The following is a 17902-nucleotide window of genomic DNA, read 5'->3' as shown; positions in this document are numbered from 1 at the left end:
CAGCACCCACATGGCATCTAACAACTATCTGTAACTCCAGTTCCAGGGGATCCGACAGCCTCTTCTGTCCTCTGTGGGCATTGCACAACACAGGCGCACTTACCTATACACAGGCAATACATGCATGCACATAAAATAAATACAATAAATAAAATTAAAAATTTTTAAAAAATTTTAGAACTTTAAATCATATTCATTTATTTTGATATTCCCCTTCTGAATGGGCCTAGAAATAGGAGATTTGCTTAGTTTTTCCTTTTCAGTAAAACACTGATATAAATACCTTTAGAGATATCAGATTGCTATTTATTTATTCAGCATCAACTGGAGAAAAGCCTTCTGGTAGGCAGAATGTTCCAAAGAGATTATTGTTATTATTTGCTACCCATAAACCCAGTCATAAATTCAGTACAGAGCCTAGAGGAATACTGGAATACAGTAGGTATTTTTGAAGTACTTGAAAATGTACAATTCTAAAATTACTGTTTTTATGGATCATATACTAGAAATGTCTCCTATAAAACTATAATCTATGAATATAAATATAAATATAAGATGTGAACGTAAGGATATGAGAGACCTTTGAAAATCTACAGATTTTATAAGATTTTAAAATGAAACAGGAATTAAAATCCATGAGATTTACAGAAGCATGATTAGTAAATAATTAGTATATATTTACAAGAAAATATTTAAAAGATAATTTGTTTCTGGTCAGATGGTTAAAAAGTATGTGATAAAGGACCCTCAATTGTTTTATAATCTTCTGACTTCAGTAAAATTGTTGAAGAATTTAGAAAAATAATTCAGTTTTCAATAAGCCAACTGACCAAAAACAGACAATAGTATTCCTGCATTAGACACAGAAAGATTTGGTTTTCAAAAGGAAATGGATTAGCTACTCCTGTTCCCCAGAATCTGCTGTCTATACCACATCTGAAAGAAGACTCCCTACTGACAGAAAATGAGGCACAAATTTCCTACATCCTTGTACCTTCTTTTATCTTGTAAACAATTTCACTCTTTAAGCAGCACATTAATTTTCAAAGTGCAAGTTACAAAGATTTTCCGAAGTAAATATGAACTGCCATAAAACTTAGCTTTCTTCAGTTGAGTATAGTCAGTTATGAGGGTTGTAGTACAACTTGCTCTCTGATGATGCCCTAGCCAGCAAGTTGAAAAAACACCCTTATTTAATAGTGACTCCAAACTAACCCTTCAATCTTTAGAGCACCTTAAGTCTGTCCTTTCGTAACTGTCTTTGAGGGGTTAAATGAAGCTCATAGCTTAGAATTTCTTTAGGTTTCTGCTTATGTTTTTGGTTGTTTACTAAATTATATCTCCTATAAATGCAAAATTATTGTATTACAGCTTTTTAATTAATTAATTTATTTTTTATTTTATGTGTATGCGTGTTTTGCCTACAGGCATGTAGTGCACCCATGTCATACAATGCCAGCAGAGGCCAGAAGAGGGCATGAAATCACCTGGAAATGGAGTTATGAATGGTTGTTAGCCAACACGTAGGTGCTGGGAACCAAACCCAAGTTCTCTGCAAGAGCAGCTAGTGCTCTTAACTGTTAAGCCATTTCTCCAGCCTCATAAGTGTTAACAATTTTTTAAGACTGCATTTTGTTATTTGAAAAGCTGCAATTACTGTTCACGTGCACTTAAAAACCGTATTTCAACACCATCTCTGGAAATAAGTGATTATAGACGAAGCAGGCAAAAACAAATCAGGCTTCCTAATATTTTTAGCAAATATAGTTTGCCAAATTACAATATATCTCTAAATCTTATTATTGGTTTTTTTTGGAAGTAGTGCAGATATCTTGGTTGGAAACAGTGTGAGCAGAACTAAGAATGGGTGTGTGAACATCCTTCACTTTTCTGAGTACTGTCTACTGCTTGTGCTTGGCCAAGGCAGGTGAATCTGCCCCTCCCCACCGCCCCCAAATCTTTTATAGTCAATAAACTGAAACATATTTTTCAGTGGAGAGTTGGACATTTTAATTTACCAATCACAATTAGATTCATCTAATTTAGGAACTAGATAACCATTAACAAGTGTGTATTAAAAGAATGAGCAAGGTTGGAAGTGTTACCTTGGGCAGTGCGAAGCAGGCTTGTGAAACGGACAGAGCTGCTCCACAGTAGTTTCGCACGTCACAGCTTGAACTGAAGAATTAAAATACAAAACAGGTGAAACCAATAGAAGAAGCAAAACATCCCGTACCATGGGAAGAAAATAAGTAAGAAAAAATGCTAACCTGTTACTTTAGAGACTGTGAAAGAATTAGCAGATTGATATTTGCTGCAAATACAAGGATAAAAATGTGAATCATCTGCTTAGACAGCAGTACCGTGTTACTCCTGCACATACCACATCTATATATACTTTACTTATCAAACACTTTTACAAAAATACTGGATAAGTAGTATAAGAACATGCTAAATCCATATTTCATATTCATATTAGTTTTGAATCAAATCGCTCTCATTCTTAAGATTAGAGGGTGATTTCACTATCAACTTCAAAAATTTATAGATGATACTATCAAACAATATGCATTACATTTACATATTTAATTCATACAAAAATTGAAACTCTCAAGGACCAATCTCCACAGAACCAGTTTAACCTTCACAATAATCAGTATAACTCAATATCTTTAAAAAACTACAAAATAATAAGTACCTGAAAAATAAAACCTACAAAATAATAAGTATTTCTTTTTTGTTTGTTTGTCTGTTTTGTTTTATTTTAAAACAGGATCTCCCTGTGGTCACAGGTGGCCTGGAACTCACTATGTAGACTAGGCTGACTTTGATCTCACAGATATCCCTCTGCTTCTGCCTCCCAAGTGCTGGGATTAAAGACAGGCGTCACTTCGCACACCCAACTCCATCACTCACTTTTTGTTACTACAGTACATGAATGAACCTCCTCTCATTAGGGCATCCATCATTAAAGAAAGTAAGCATAAGATTAGGTATACCATTATTTCTCATAGATGATTTTGTTCCTAACGAGAAAGTGCTGCTCAAATGTAAGACTTCAAATCTTGTCCTCCAATGCTGTAGTGCCCACTTGCAGCTAAAGGAGAGAACCAGCTGCTATTGTAAAATGATGGATAAATTTATTTTCTCCCCCTATTTAGAAGCCTTTGAGAGAAAACTGACAGTGATTCTAACTACTCCAACAGCTATCAAAATACCTAAAATCAAATCCTGAAGCTATCTCTCTAGAGTTCAGCCTTGGAAAAGAAAAATGAGGAAGAACCTAATAGAGGGATGCTTTTGGAAACCCTCATCAAGAAATTCCAATGGACTCTCATATGAAAATTTGAAAATTGCTCTGTTCTGACTTTTTTCTAGTTCCCTGTCTAGAACTTGTAATGCTAATTACTCTTGCCTTTACTTCTCCTACACATCTCCTATTCATGATCCAAGGACTTTTTCCCTTAGAGATAAGAGTTATGCAATTTGGGAGTCTTTTAGAAAGACCCAACCTACTCCCTATTGGCAATTTGGGTAACCTCTTCAGAGGATGGTGTGATAAGACTAGGAGGTAGGAATTGGCTAAGCAGTGAGGGTGAAAAGACCCCAAAGAAAAGTAGCCAGTTTTTTGGCTAAAACTCAAAATGTCCAAGGCCAAAGGCCAAAAATGTCAAAAGTATTTGGGAGCTTGTATCTAATCCTTAAAAGATTTTAGGGTTACCTCTTCAGAGAGGGTAATGTTAGAGTACCCAAAAGGCCCATAAAAATAAATAAATGAAAGAAGAAAAAAAAGAAAAGAAGAAGAAAAAAGTGATGGGGAGATACGGGAGGTGTTGGAAGGGCAAGAGTGGGCGTGGGTTTTATCAAAACACCTTAAATGCATGTGTGAAATTCTCAATAAAGTTTTTGTAAAAGTTAAAAAAAAAAGATTAGGTATACCATTATATATCAAAATCTTCATTGGTTTATGTAAACCCAAATTTTGAAAAAATCATCTATTTCTGAGGCATGGCTTGTTTGCAATGATTTTCAGCATGGTATACCCTCTAAATATATTTGCTTACTATCAAAGATGCAGAACATCAACAATCTTGTGTTTCTACCAGTTTCAGATACAATGTTTAATATTCATTACCTGTAATGTGACTCCCACAGTTCTCAACTTCTCACAAATGCAGAGCTTGCAAGGCATAATAGCACAAACCCTTAGTCCCAGTACTTGGGAGGCAGAGGCAGGGGGATCTCTGTGAGATTGAAGCCAGCCTGATCTACATAGTGAGTTCCAGGCCACCTGTGACTACAGGGAAGACTCCATCTCAAAAAACAAAACAAAGAAAAACAAATGCAGAATTTTTTGAAATGTAGTAAACTTCACATTTCAACAGAATTCATTATGAATTCCAAATTACATTTACTGTAAAATTCCCTGAAGTTGTACATTTATAGGAAAGACTGTTTCATTTAACCCTGGGAAAACCTTTCTAGATGAAGTACATTTTGTTTTATGTAGAAGGAAAAAAGACAGCACATAAAGATGTTTCATAAGCCTCCATGCTCTACTTTTAAAACACATGTAGAAAATGTGCACAGTGTTTGGTATGAGATATGGCATACTTAATAGAAAAATTTAAAGAGTTTATCAATACTTTTTAAGTGTTTAAATTACATTTAAATAAACAAAAGAAAAACAACACATTACATGCTTAGAGAATGTTTCAAAATCTTTATCTAGTAAACACTTTTATTCTATTAATAAAGTTACTGTTGCATGAAATAAGCCATCTTCCCATACAGGGCATGGACAACATGTAAATTTATAAAACTAGACTTCTCTGTGGTATTTTCAGACATAGCTGAAAAATTCACCGCTTAACATTAAGAATTAGCTACCAATTTACATATATTTATTGAAACTCCTGATAGTTCAAGTTTTAGCATTCCCTTTATAAACAAAAATGTAATTCAAATGGCTTTAAATTCAGAGGCTTTTCTCAGCTTTGTCTTTTCCAATGTATATTTTTAATTGAATTTTTGAGCATTTCATACAATAGATCTTAATCATATTTAGACCCCTCCCCTAGCTGCATACTCCCTCATAGCCTGCCCACCAGATTTCATGCATTCTGTTTTATGTATTAAGGCCTACTGAGTCAAATTTGTGTCCCCAGATGTCCCTCCATGTGAGTTCAGTACTTAGCTAAAATGAACCTTGAAAATTAGCAACTTCTCCCTCATCATCAATTCCTCAAAGCTTTGTGCTTAAGAATATGTTAACTCACTGCTACAACTCAGGATCATGTGATAGAAAAGATCATTCAGGTACGTACCCAATTGTTTGAACTCCGTTTCTGTTGGACTTGATGAAATAATGTTTTCTTCCTTGTCTAGTAATATCTACCCAACCACCTTCATTGTCAATTATCCCATAATGGATGGCAGCTCTACAGATACTGGATTGCTTGAAGAAGAGGAAGAGACACAGGTGTTACAATAACTGAGCTCTGCATAAGATGAAAACCTACTGTTTGTATGACTTTAAGTAAATATTTCTGTTAAATATATATTTAATGTAAGTTGTACATTCCACATTAAAACATTATATATTATATAGAAAGACTGAAATCACAAATAATTTCATGTACACTTACCATTTCATAATGTACACTGCCAATGACTTTAGCTTTACTATCCAAACAGCCAGCAGGGCACTCATACCTAAGTGAGAGTCACAGGAAAGAAGCTTGAGTTTCTTTGAATGTCAGTGCAGAAGGCAGCCATTTCTTTCATCTTGTCAGCTGACACTGAGACCCATAGTAACACATACCTATTACACGTGGTTCCTTTACACTGGTCTCGCAATCTTACTTCACAAGAAACAATCTGGGCTAAAAGGAAAACAAAAAAAAAAAATCACAAAATAATTATAATAATGTAAAAGCTTCTAAAATGTGTTATACATATTGTTAAAACATACTTTCTTATATTCCAAAAGCATGCAAATAAAATGTAAACATTTATGCTGCTCATGCGAACTATAAATGTGGAACGTGATGCCTTACACATCTGTTGCGTGCTGATGACTTCATTCCTGTTACTATCGTCCGATCTCGTCCTAACATGCGTGTCGTGGACGGCATGCTGCCGTTCAATTTCATTTGTTTCTTCCTCCCGAGGAGTGTAATACCTGTCTGACCCCTCTGTTAGAAGGGAAAGATTTAAAAATACGAATTTGATTTATATGAACACAAATTATTAAATAATCAAATGCTTTTCTACACCTGCTAAATAATTTAGAACTGAAAACTCAGTACTTTTTGATGCAGGTTTTGGCATAAGGTCATGGTCCCATGTACCACACTGGTAAGAGAGATACACACATCAGTGTTCCAGCCCTGGATTCATTTGCATCAGTACCCAACAGATGTCCAGTGGAACCATTTCTGCAGGCTATTCTTGTTTTGGTATTTATCAGTGTTTGGTTTTCAGGAAGTAGACATAGCAATCTAATAACATCAGAGCTTAGGAAATGCAATTTTTCCCCAAATGGGATGAGTTTTAATGTTTTCAGGGGGTTCACATTTAAAATTCTCCCCATCAAAAATGTGGGCTACAGAAGGACTGGTATGTCCTTGTGATTTATTACAACATCAGTGTCCTTGATATACATTTTTTTCTTTTAAAATAAACTTCAAAATGCAAAATTTTCAACTTAAAAATTGAGAATAGTTTCAAGGTTTGAATTAACTATTTGTCTGAATTGGCCTGTATCAAGGGCTTGTCAGCGGCATCCTTCAAAGTGGTGTGTATTTGTGTCTATGAACTCAGAACCTGGAAGAAAGGAAGGTGTGAATGTAGAGGAACGTGGCTTTAAGTGAAATATGGTGCTCATTGGTGAAGGGCAATGGGGCAGGTTGCAGGTAGCAGGCAGAGGGTACAAGGACCACTCACAATGAGAGAATGCTACAAGACTGCTAGGAATTCCAATAGGGACCTACAATGGGGGGGGGCATAATGAAAACTTTCATTATCACTAATGAGCATTCAGTCATTGAGGAAAACAAGACTTTTCATGAGCACTGGGCAAGAACTATTATTATTCACATTTCTAACACACTTATTCTTCATTTACTCATCAAAACCAGAAAGTAGATGGTGGCAAAAAATGTCCCCTTGGACGCCCAAGAGCATGACCTCTCACAAAGTTTTGTCATATACATTTTATCTTCAGGCACAATAAATAGGACAACATATTTATGTTTACTGTTTTCTGAGACAGGGTTTCAAGGCTGGCCTTGAACTTGCTATATAGTCAAGGATGACTTTGAACTCCTGATTCTTCTGCCTCTACCTCCCCAGTGCTGGGAATACAGGTGAGTACTACCATTCCAGGTTTATGTAGTGCTGGGATGGAACCCAGGGCCTCTTGCATACCAGGCCAGCACTCTACCAACTGAGCCATATCCCCAGTCCTATATATTTACATGTTAAGACTTCAAATGTATTTGAGAGCAACAATTTTTAGTTCTACAGTATTATTACACTTTAAAATATTTTAGCAGAAGAAATACTATAGTCTGCTATGAGAAGTGAAGAGTCATTAAGACTCATTGCACATGGGTCAGAAAGAAACAGGGAGAGGTACTTTTGTCATAACTCTCAAAGTATTAAAAACAAATTGAAAATTATGACATTTGTGGAGATAACTCTCATCAACAACATATGCTTTTAAGAATGTATGCTGTTACTCTGGAGTAATTTCAAAGTAATGTTAGAAGTGGTTATCTGAAATAGTCATGCAACTGTCCTTTAAATGCATATTGACATGATGTTTCATTACAATAAGGATATTAAAATAAGCTGAAAAATACTTATTCATATTTAAGATGACTTTCTCAATATTCTTGAAATAGGGCTCTGGACATTATTCATGTACTAATGGATGTGCCTTTTGACTTTTTCTTTCTTGGTGCTGAGGATTTCATATCACACATCCACAGCATGCACTTTAGCATCCAGCTACATCCCAAATATATGCACAAGTTGATACAGTGCTGGATTAAGACTGGAATATTACAACAAAGTAGCACTGACCTTTGTAGCACAGATTTTCTCTACAGCCCCCTCCGAAACTTGGTGGGCAAGCAGAACAAGGCCTTCCATGTTTGTAAGGGGCGTGGCCCCACCAGTTTCCCCTAAAGAGATGACCCACTCCATTAAGACACAGTTGAACAGCATTACTGACACAATGAAAAACATCAGTACACAGGAATTCTCAGAGAAATGATCTGGGTATTTTAGGAGTAAGACCTCTCTACATTGCAATATGACATCTTGTGGGTTACTATGTTTACATACAGTTAACTGTCTCATTCTTCTAAAAATTTACAAAGTACCTTGCCATAAAAACTGCTAACGATTAAAAATTCAAATTTTACAGAAAACTGAATTCAGGAGGATATTTGCCTATATCATATGCATTAATAATTTAAATCTGACTCTAAGAATGATTCAATAAAAATTTTAGCATAATCATTCAAATCACCTTTACATAGGTGAAAATATATTTCTCAACTCATCTGTGGCTGAAAATCTCTAGTGAAAATTACTGAATATGCACCAAATTGAAAACATAAAAATTATCTGTGTTTTCAAAGGGACCATGCTTTCATTTGTCCTATTCCCTTTATATGGTGATTTTATGCATTAATTAACCATAATCACCACCATAGGCATTAAACTGAATTTAAAAAATACTGAATATACATTGAAAAAGAGAAAAATCAGGGTTTTTACTTTTATTTTCACATTAAGAAAAATTCCCATATGAAATTAATGAGTGAAATTAATTGTCTACTCACTTTGGAGAATAATTGCACACCAAGTAGACAGCCTTTGGCCATATCTGCCCCCAGATATTCATGTTGTGGCACAGATTAATGGCGCAGCCTATCCTACTGCTTGTTGCCCACACCACCTGCGATAGAGAAGAGAAAGGCTCAGGAAAGGCTGAGATGTGATAGGACAACAGTGCACCAAAGAGAAAAGGATGAAACTTGACCTGGAGAAACCCAGACTGGTCATTCCAGATGAAATGAGGCAGTTCTAAAACATGCATCTTTCCTGAGACTTTGGGTTGTGCTTGTCGGTTCAATTTTTAAAAGAAATTTTTAGGCAAATGGCTCTATCTCCTATTAAATGGCAGCATTTTTTAAAGTACAAACTCATGAAATGTTTCAAAAGTTATTATTTCTATCCTATGAACATTTCTAAGAAGAAATTTGCCAGCTAAAGTAACAGAATTGTCTACCTCAAATACAAGGTATAAATGCAAAATTGCCAGTGCTCAAATCTCTTCCATTCTAGAGACAGCAGTGGTGAGCTTCCTCTACTGGAGCTGGCCATTCTCTGTTTCAGTCAGAAGTTAAGACGCATCCGACACCAAAGGTCAACACTACACATAATATTTATACATATATTATACATTCTGCAATATATAAATATCGAATGCCAAAGGAAAATTGTATTTTTTTAAAATCAACCTGATTTTGAAGACGGCAAACTGCTCCCCAAGTATATTTACTGGGGACATATTAAAATATTTTACACGGAGAGTCATTGAAATAATTATTTGAAGTCCTGTAATAATTCATTTCATTGCTATTGCTTATCTGTAAGTTGATTCTATGGAATTAATAGTAATATAAGTTTTCTTAAATAATCCCATTATATAACACGAGGAAGACACATGCCCACATGTCCTATCGTTCCACTAACTGAACTGAAGAAGGCGATTACAATGCGCTCAAATCACACCTGCGTGTAGTGAGTACAGACGGGGCCGGAGCATCTGAATGGGCAATACGGGTTACATTCGTGCTCATAGGGGTAGCTGAAATCTCTCACTTCGTCGTACCATGCTTGGACATGAAATGTTGGGGGTCTGTATCTGTTAGAAGAAATAATCAGAAAGAACAAGAAAAGCTGTAGAAAATATAAAACCGAACATTGCGAAACAGATTGCCAGAGCTTGGCAGAAAGCTATCTGCGGGTAAGTTAAGACATGAAATGTATATGTCCATTTCATGTTTAACATACAAATGATTTAAAACAAAAATAAACTTGAAAATCTGGTTATTCTGGTGGGATTCTTTGTTTTAAGATTAGCTGTTTTGTTTGTAGGCACCAAATCTTTGAAAATATGTAGTAAACATTTCATTCAAAACATTTGTGTTTCCAGAAACAGAAAGCTGCACTTTGAGGTACCTTCCCCAGTGTGCTCCCAGATTCTGTCCGATGGAGGGCAGCAGGCTTGCAGGTCCGTGCTCCCACAAACACGTTTCAGCCCAGGATTCTGCAGACCTTTCCAGCTCCACATCCCATGTCTACAAGGTAAACAAATAAAGTACAGACCTACAATTAGCAGAGCCTGGGCATTCCTTCAGACTCCAACCTCACAAGTTTCTTACATTTTCTCCCTTCTTTGACAATTAATATGCTGGTCTGGGTTCTTCACATCTATCACGGGATTTTTTCTTCACTACCCTCCTAATTAACTTTTGTGTCTACACCTCCCGTTCCAATCTGCTTACAAGTTTTTAGACTGCCAAAGTGATCACAAATAATTTATGTGATTCTTCTACCTAAACACATCCAACAAGTGCACATTATCGTGTCACCTAGCCTCTCTGTCAAAAAGATGGTCATGTCACCTGCCCCCTCTGATGTCCACATGGGGGGGACCCCCCCCCCCCCCCCCCCCCCACATATCCACTGCAAGGACCTTGTTCCTTACAGTAAAGCATGCTATCCCTGCTGGCATTATTTCCCCTGCTGATGCATCTTTTGGCTATCTGCCAGGCAGGCCTCGAGTCTTTGTTTCTCACATAGCCTTGTCTAACATGGTCTCTGTGATAGCTCTTCAACTGTCCTAGAAATAAGTTCTGTCCTCCCTGGCACCCTCAAAGCTTTGCTATATTCCTTGTGTAGATCTGTCACACTGCGCAATAATGTTTATGTACACGTCTACCTCTTCCATGAGAGTAGAAGCTGCCTGGAGGTAGGCATTTAACTCACACTGGTATCTTTCACCTACTTTGTGTCTATTACATAGACAGGTGACAGATAATTGCTTGTTGAATACATGAATGAGTAATAAATCTGACTCCTATAAAATATACATTATTCTTATGTAAAAAATTCAATGAAGGTGACTGATTCATTTTAAAATAATTTATATAGAATTGAAATATAAAAGGATAACTGAAATAACATATTCTAAGTCCCGGCTTTAGTATTCAAGTTGTTATTGATTCAAATCATAGGCTGTGCGCTGTGTATAATATTAAAATCATAGACTCATGTGGAACTATCTTCAGTGTTGGCACTACCACAGGAGGACTCTAAGTAGTAAGAGGACACTAAAAAGATCCCAGGAGCGGAACACTGGAACAATTCAAGGGGAGGCCATGGGGATACAGAAGAAAAGACAGATCAAAATAACACACAGATATTTAAATTCCTCAGAATGGACAATGAAAGTAAGCTGCTGAGGAAAAGAGCTGAGGAGGGATACAGTTATCACATGGGAGACAGGAGTCATACGAGCATGTGTCTGTATTCCTTAGGTGCAATCCCATGGGACTGCAATATGCTCACCAATAGGCACCACCATGCATGCCACCAAGTGGAGTACAGGAATACAAAATGACAGTAAAATATACATGAAAAAATGAAATAAAATAAAATATATACAGAAAAATAGATATGCTCTGAAGGCATGAATTTTGTAGTTTTTACTCAGAGACAAATTTCTTCAGAAAATTAACATAAGTGATGAGAGTAATGAAAAAAAAAATTCTAGGATTATCAAAATTGGAAGGGGAGGTGATGAGAGTCTTTTATAAAAGCCAGGAAATGAGATCATAAAGGCTAAAGGAAAATTCCAGGAGACTTCGGTTATAGAAATGGTGGAGAGACTTCAGGAACAGATGGGAAATGATGCCACAAGGGGCACAAGGACATGAGGTTGGTAGGGTACTAACCCATGGCTAATTTCAAGTCCACGACGGGAAGAGAAATCTGATTGTGGAGAGTCAGGAAATGAGTGGAGAGAGATAAGAGTAGTTTTCTCAATGTTTTAGAGAAGAGCTGAGATGGGGCAGAAGCTAAGGAAGGGAAGAATCAAGGTCTAGAAAGAACTGTTGGCTTTCTTTCATGTTAGATGCTGAAGAAACCCAACATGCCCATGGCTGAAAAGGAAAGATTGAGGATTTCCCCCATGGCCTCCCTTCACACACATGCGAGCACCAGATAACCACATTCACATGCACACACGCATATATGCACAATCACATGTGAAAAGGTATAGAGAAATTTTTTTCTTCATTCATATAATGTGTCATAAGTGAATTTTTTGCCTTTTTGATTGTGGATTTTAAGCATGAAAAATGTTTTTAAAGTCACAAAGTAATATGTTTACAATATTAGGTAATTATATCTTATTACTGTGTACCTTTATTATCCAGCAAAAATACAAAAAGCATATCCACATGCAACTAAAAACTTAACAGTGGTAAGAGTAGCTGATTTGATTAACATCAAATATTTCAGACTACCAATTTCATGAAATTGATACCAGAAACATGTTACCAATATATATTTATTAGATAAGCACTTTATTTACTGATATAGGCTTATTATTAATTAATTTACTATTTAAGTCAAGTTCAATTATGTATTTTAATTTAACACACAAGAAACATCATTCAAGTTGCTGTTGCTATCGGTTACCAGCCAGATTTAAACAAGACATGATAAATGTGAATGAAATCCTAAAAAATGGGCAAAAATGTTGTTTTCTTTCTGTATATAGAAAATTAGAGAAATAATCTCTTCTCCAAAACAATGGGATTTTCAGGTACTTTCCCAGGAAGGAGGGTGTCCTTAAGAAAGACAAGACTTATGTCTTTGCTCTTCAAACTTTGGCTCGCCCATGGTACTTTAAAACCATACTGATCCACAGGTTCCCCAGTAGGTCAACCTCATGTTAAAGGGGAGCTAGAACAAGGGGAAAATTATAAAGAGAACTCTGATGGCTGATAAACCAAACACCTGGAAGTCATTGTGATGATTTTTAAATACTCTTCCTAAAAATCTGTTGTAGAATTCCTCCTCCCTTCCAATTGCAGCTGCAGAGTGACTCAAGTCTAACAAATAGATTGAGGCCTGGAGAATTCCCAGGCTAGGTTATGAAACGGAGCGTCTATCTGCTCGGCTGCTCTTTTCAGATACATCCTGACTAACTTGAGCCAACACATTCCAAGGCCAACCGCAGGGAAAAATTGGCGGGAAGGAGAGGACAATGCGGACAGACCACACAGAGGGATCAGGAGTTGCAGTAGCTGGAGATTTCCTGGCCCAGGCTAAAGACCTGTGAGTGTACAGACCCTCAGGTGATAGTGGCTCAGGTCCAACAAATGAATGAGAGCCCCTCCTCGATTCCTAAGGACCACCCAGATAAGCCCACAGACAAGTCCTGGAGGCTCTACTTAAGGGTGGTTTATGTTTGCCTTGCACATGATTGTACAGTCTGGGATGCAAGGTTTTCCATAGCAATCGGAGAAGGATCACTTTTAGAGAAAATACACACTAGCTCTAAACTCACCAATCTATGTATTTCAAAACATTGTTTATATCTCTGTTTTATAGTAAGTAAAAGATTTTAAAACAAGTTCAAATATTTTAGGCTAACCTTTCTTAATTATAAAACGTGTCACCTGAAATAAAAGGTAGCTCAGAAAGATGACCTTAACAAGTAAAGCAAATTCAATGAGCACATACAATGGATAAACCATTTTTAAAGCATCAACCTTTTTTGGCTTAACCCACTGAAAATAAGAGAAGAAAGCAGACAGAATAAATTATTATAATTCATACATATGTAAATAGAAGAGCTTATCTTATTTGAATGTAAGAACTAATGTATATATCAATAATATAAAATAAAAGTCTTTAAAAATAAAGTTCTGAAAATACAACTGTCCTAGAAGAAATATTACCAACAACAGCATGATACACATACACACACACACACACACACATACATATATACATACATATATGCACATACATACATATTTTTAGTACATGTGTATTTTTATTCCTAACATGATATTTTAGGTTTTAAAACTGCCAACAATTCATACCCATACCATATAAATATAGGTTTGACTCTACACATTTCTATTTAAATTCAGGCTTTTAAATTAAATCAAGATGGGCTGAGAGGCTTCTTTTTCTTCCTCTGAACTATTCACCCAGCATGAATTTGAACTTATACTAAAATTACCATTTCTTCATAAAATGACTACACGAGGCATGTATAAGGAAAACATCATTTCCCAACTACATCTAGATGCTTCTTCTTAGAGCATAGTATGTCCTCAAATATCTTCAATGAAGTTTTATTTCTAAAGGAAGCATTGAGACACTACATTCTTTGCTTCCAATGATATATTTTTAATATTTTATTTACTATTTTTAGTTTATGTGTATGAGTGTATTGCTTGCATGGATATAAACTCACTTGTGCCCTGCAATGCCTGCAGAGGTCAATAAAAGTGTAAGGTCCCCTGGAACCAGAGTTATGGACAGTTGTTAGCTACTGTGGGTGCTAGAACTGAACCCAGGCCCTCTACAAGAGCAGCCAGTTCTCTTAACCACAGAGCCATCTCTCCAGCCCACACTCCCAATGATATTTTTAAGCCAGTCTAATAGAAAGAATTCCTAATTTCAAGTGTCTATGAATGTATGTGTATGTGAATTTAAATCTTGAACGTCTAGAAACATTTAATGATTTAAGTACTGAAATATTGCATTTTCACAAATTAGAAATTATGTAGTTTTCTAGACACAGAACAATGGTCACTATCCTTTGTGAAGTAAAAAGGGGTGAGTGTGTGATTCATAGTCCTGTCAGCTATGCTCTCCAGGAAAATAAGCAGCCAGTGAGTCACAAGTCATTCAAAACTGCAGTTTTTAGCTTACGAATAAGTTACAACACTGTACATTGGGAAAAAATAACTATCTTGATACAACAGGTCTTTTTTTGATACTGAGAAAATTATATCTTAAAATCTGACGATAATATATTTATCACCCTCAAACTTACATAATTTGAAAATTCATGTTTGGGGAGCTGTTTATAAGGAGTCAAAATTATTGCTGCAGTTTATTATACAAGAGTTGAAGATAATGTTAATTGGTCACTAAGAATTTGTCTAAAAATGAGTGCTCTATGATAAGAGGCTTCAAGGAAGGTAGTTTCCTTGGTGAGTTGTGTGTCTCAAAGCTCCTTAGTAAAAGCTCATCGTTCCCCAGGGAGGCACTGTTAGGAGGTGCTAGGGGGCCTTCTGGGAGGTCTTTAAGTTAATGGAAACATGCCCTTAAAGGAACTGTAGAACTTTGTCCATCTCTCTCTGGACTTTCTGGCTCAAGATTCGCCTACTGCTGGGAGTAGTGGTGCATGCTAGTAATCCCAGCACTTGGGAAGCAGAGACCTATAGGATCACATGCTTGAGGCTATCTTGGGCTACATGGACAGATCCTGTCCGAAAAAGAAATGGTCTGATTTATGTATTTAAATATTAGTTTAGCTGCTATATTCATTCTCTTTCTAAACTCCCTGTGTTATTTGCAGCTCTCCACAAGAACTGATTAAGAGTAAGATAATATTTCTGGTGAGAATTAAGATAATCTCTTAACTAAGAAGTAAAAGCTCCTTTGGGAAATATATGACCACATATCTAAGTAGGTCTGACATGATCTCTTTATGAATCAAATTATTAGAGTGAAACTCAGTTGTTTCTAAGTCATTAGCTTTAGTGCTTTTCAAAATAGATGAATATAGTAGAAAACAGTAGACAGTTAAGTGAATGAGAAGATATTAAAACTTTAAAACCAAACCTCTCTTTGACTATTCCTGCAAATATGATGCTAACAAATTTGAGATGCACAACTCCTACATGGAATTTTTCTGCACATGTGCAGGATTTTTCGGCCAGCTCATGAATGTTGAGTTGTTAAAGGAACTGAAGACTTAACAGGGCTACCTTTATCTAAATAACTTTATAAGTGTGTTCTTGCTATAGTTCTGTTTCTGGAAAGGGAGTTCCCACCCCAAATCACTTGACCCTTTTGCTGGACTTCCACCTCATCCCTCTGGAAGGAATTTCAAATTTCCTGCTCTTGCTCTACCCAGTAAGATTCCTGCTTTCATATGAGTGAACAACAACATGCATCCTTTTCTTGTCCACTCCACAGGGGGAAAGGAGAGCCCCGTCCTGTCCCACCTCCTACCCTAGAAAATACATAAGTCCAGACTCCAGCATGGTAGACAGTGCTCCAGTACTGGACCCCCTTTCATGCTGGGAGACTGTGTCTTTGCTGTGTGGAGTGTTGTTTAAGCTTCCATATACCTTAGCTAGGTATTGTGACTGCAAACTTCTCATCTTGTAATTCTTTACTTGGTGAAGAAAAGGCACAGACAAAAGAGAACAGACTCTAGATAGCTTTACATTCAAACCTGAAAAAGCTGTCCATGTCATCCTTTCTCTAGAAGAACTTGACCTCCAACGTATCCCCCAAATTATTATTCTGTGACAATAACTTTAGATATAGTTCAGAAAATATCCGATTCAAATTCCAAATGTAATTCCTCATTACCAAATCTTTAAAGTTTATTTTTTCCTACCACATAGACACCAATCACTCCCAGCAAACTATGTAATTTGACCCTAACCATACATGTCCTCCTGGATTTGGGGAGGGATAAAGTATATAATCTGGGGAAGGCTAGGAAGAGAAGGCATGGCCCATGCTGGGCAAAGGCTTTCCAGTGTGCAAACCCTCAGGTCATACAGACACCTCAGCAATCCCTCAGTTTTCTCAGTAAATAAGCTCAATAAATTCATTGGTTCCTCAGTAAAACTTTAATCAAACATTGGCTTGACACTAAAACCTTAAAAGGGAATAAGCATTGCTTACCATCCCCAGGAAAAGAAGTCTCACAACAGATGGAAAATTTAGTTAATGCTATTACGTCTCATAATTATTTTTAAAAAAAAGAAAATGAAAATGCAAAAGATGTTAAAAGGATATCGGAATGGAGATATTTTCCAAAATAGACATTAAAAAAATGAGCAAGCCTAAGCAAGAGATGAAGGTCTGTTTAGGTTTATTATGATCTATAAAGGATGAGACAAAAATAATATACACATAATCTTAAAATGTCTATGATCATAGTTTAGTCAACTAGTTTAAGGAACAAAATATATAGAGAGTTAAGGTTTATTTGAAACTATTTGGTTTTTTAACCAAGCCTTATCTACATAGCACATGATGATTAAAACTACCAAACTGGTGGAACTAACCTTATTGGATGTTTAACAGCCATACTTTGAGGCCTATACTAATCTGGTAAGAGGGACTTAGAGGTCAGTTTTTGCCCCTTGCCCTCCAAGGTCGACTAAGTTCCAGGGGACTATGGAACATTTCTCAAAATATCCTGTAACTGTGGTCAGTCACCTGTCCTCTTGTTCAGGGAGGCCATAGAGATCCTACAGATGGACTTGAACCAGTCTTCAAAGAGGAGGGTCAGTTCAGAGGAAACACCTCATTCATGTTTCCAAGTGAAGCCAGACATGGTGGAGCAGGATCTTTGACTTATCTTCATATAGATGAAACTGGTAAAAGAAAGGAGCCAGGAGCCCCTCCCAAGCCCATGTGACCCCTGAGGTACAGATCCTCAAATGACCTTAAGTGTAAAAATAAATTGATTTATTTGGGCTAACTGTATGGTCTTAAACACCCAAAAGGAAAGCATAACCGAAAAGTAAAGTCATTA

General features: G+C 36.4%; 1 protein-coding gene across 1 annotated transcript in view; it reads right to left on the bottom strand.

The window, feature by feature from the left end:
* The window catches only part of Crispld1 (cysteine rich secretory protein LCCL domain containing 1), a 45501-nt gene that overhangs the window by 8569 nt on the left and 19030 nt on the right, over nucleotides 1–17902 (bottom strand). Inside the window, exons 3-12 of the mRNA XM_008848907.2 lie at nucleotides 10264–10382; nucleotides 9814–9946; nucleotides 8859–8974; nucleotides 8092–8192; nucleotides 6060–6197; nucleotides 5825–5885; nucleotides 5649–5715; nucleotides 5328–5458; nucleotides 2271–2314; nucleotides 2106–2178 (exon numbers count right to left, since the gene is read on the bottom strand). Of these exons, the coding sequence (XP_008847129.1) occupies nucleotides 2106–2178; nucleotides 2271–2314; nucleotides 5328–5458; nucleotides 5649–5715; nucleotides 5825–5885; nucleotides 6060–6197; nucleotides 8092–8192; nucleotides 8859–8974; nucleotides 9814–9946; nucleotides 10264–10382 (983 nt within the window). The remainder of the gene's footprint in view (nucleotides 1–2105; nucleotides 2179–2270; nucleotides 2315–5327; nucleotides 5459–5648; nucleotides 5716–5824; nucleotides 5886–6059; nucleotides 6198–8091; nucleotides 8193–8858; nucleotides 8975–9813; nucleotides 9947–10263; nucleotides 10383–17902) is intronic.

Source organism: Nannospalax galili, unplaced genomic scaffold (genome assembly GCF_000622305.1).
Source record: "Nannospalax galili isolate Female #2095 unplaced genomic scaffold, S.galili_v1.0 scaffold102, whole genome shotgun sequence".
Classification (NCBI taxonomy): Eukaryota; Metazoa; Chordata; class Mammalia; order Rodentia; family Spalacidae; genus Nannospalax; species Nannospalax galili.
This window is presented reverse-complemented; position numbering and strand designations above follow the sequence as displayed.